General features: G+C 36.9%; 1 protein-coding gene across 2 annotated transcripts in view; it reads left to right on the top strand.

Moving 5' to 3' along the window:
* The window catches only part of SGCZ (sarcoglycan zeta), a 242,182-nt gene that overhangs the window by 206,855 nt on the left and 33,549 nt on the right, over positions 1-1,778 (top strand). For both annotated transcript variants that reach the window (XM_072406195.1, XM_072406196.1), the window contains one exon: positions 1,072-1,159. In XM_072406195.1, the coding sequence (XP_072262296.1) occupies positions 1,072-1,159 (88 nt within the window). The remainder of the gene's footprint in view (positions 1-1,071; positions 1,160-1,778) is intronic.

A 1,778-nucleotide genomic window follows, 5' to 3' on the forward strand; every position in this document is an offset into this window, starting at 1 on the left:
ACAGACAAGCTGGGAGCAGGGCAGCAGCCTCGGCCATGCTGCCTGCTACTGTGGCGTCCCCCTCTGTGGCTGGGAACCCCAGGGACACCGCGGGCTCGCAGGGCGGGTAAGTTCCTTACACCAGGGACCTGGTATGGCCAGGAAGTGGGGAAGGCTACAGCCAGATTCCGGAGAGCATGCTCTTATAGATACCCTAGACATACTCAGCAATTCTTGAAAAAATATTAATAATTAATTTTAAGTAACTCATTTTTGCCATTTTTACCATCTTCCAAAGGCTAATGACTTTGGACTACTGTGACATGTAACTTTTACTTTCCTAACTAAGAAGTATATTTAAAAAGTCATTTTCACTTTCTTCTGTTCCAGGAAACTAATACTTTTCAATACCTAATTACTTAGACTCCATAATATTGGGACGTGGCATTAATATCCATATTAAGGTTACCTTTGGATCTCTGTATACTATGTAATGTCTAACTGACCTAAAGAAATGCCAGCAAGAACACTTAAATTAAAGGTCAACACCAGCCAAAACATTATTTCAGATTTGAGCGTTTACCATATTTATTACAGACAGCACTAAACTAAACTTTAAAGAAGTTAAACCAATGATCATGACCATTAGAAAGGCCAAAATTTGGTGTCACTTTTCCTGTGAGAACTGATGCAATCTACCAGGGTTGGCTTACAAGAAGAACAAATTGTTTTTGCTGTTGAACCACATAGTCTAAACTAACCTTTCACATCCAGGCTTTTGTCAATCTCCTAGGGTTCTTCTAGAGATTGCTTGGTGTTCCATAAAAATGAGCAATGGCAGTTAATAGTGTTTGTGTAGTTTCTGCACCAACATCACTTAACAGAATCAATGGACTGGAATCATGAATGGAATGGTCCATTTTTGTAAAGGGTCACTACATTTATCATCAATGTAAAGAGCAATTTTCCTACTGACTGTTAATGTAGTATGGCATTTTGCTTGTCTGTCCTATTCCAGACATTATTCTTAGCACATATCTAAAAGCATGTTTTCTTCTTCTATAATGAAATGTTTTATATTCTATTTTGCAGGATAGTCCATTGGTATTACAGTCGGACAGAAATGTAACGGTAAATGCAAGAAACCAGAATGGACATCTGACAGGTCAGATGGTAGTAGGTGAGTTTTATGTGGATTTATTTTTAACACATTTTGTGAGCAAGGCACATTTCACTACTATATAATGAAGATGAGGACAGGAGCCTGGCACTGGACCTGGATTTGGGTATGTAGAGCAGGCGCTGAGCTCCAGCTTACAGACGATGTACAGATGGTTTTCTCTGTACTACTAGGCTGTTTATGTTTTTGCAACAGATCAGGAAATTCTAAAATACTAGAAGTAGATTAAACCTGAAACATGAACATTTCTAAACCTTTGGTTATTTAACAAGTTAAGTGTATTGTCTATGAAGACCTGTTTTCAGAGTGCTAGTATTTTTCAGTATAAGTTCAATGCCCAACAGAAAATGTTTGAAATCAGATTGTGTGCTAATAATTTAGCAACAGAAAAGTTTTTCTTTTACAATAACAGAATAGTTACTCATCTATAATTAAAAGAGCTGTTGTTATGTAACATCATGACACACATCTGTTCCATGTCTATTTCATCTGTTTTTCATGAAGGATTATTATTGTATTATATTTTTATAGCCCCTATTTTCTGCCTATTTAAAAGAGCTCTCAAAACTCATTTTATCAAACTTGCCTACCTGTTTTCTTCTGTCTTTTGAAAGTGTCA

The sequence above is a fragment of the Pyxicephalus adspersus genome, chromosome 3, assembly GCF_032062135.1.
Source record: "Pyxicephalus adspersus chromosome 3, UCB_Pads_2.0, whole genome shotgun sequence".
In the NCBI taxonomy this organism is placed as follows: domain Eukaryota; kingdom Metazoa; phylum Chordata; class Amphibia; order Anura; family Pyxicephalidae; genus Pyxicephalus; species Pyxicephalus adspersus.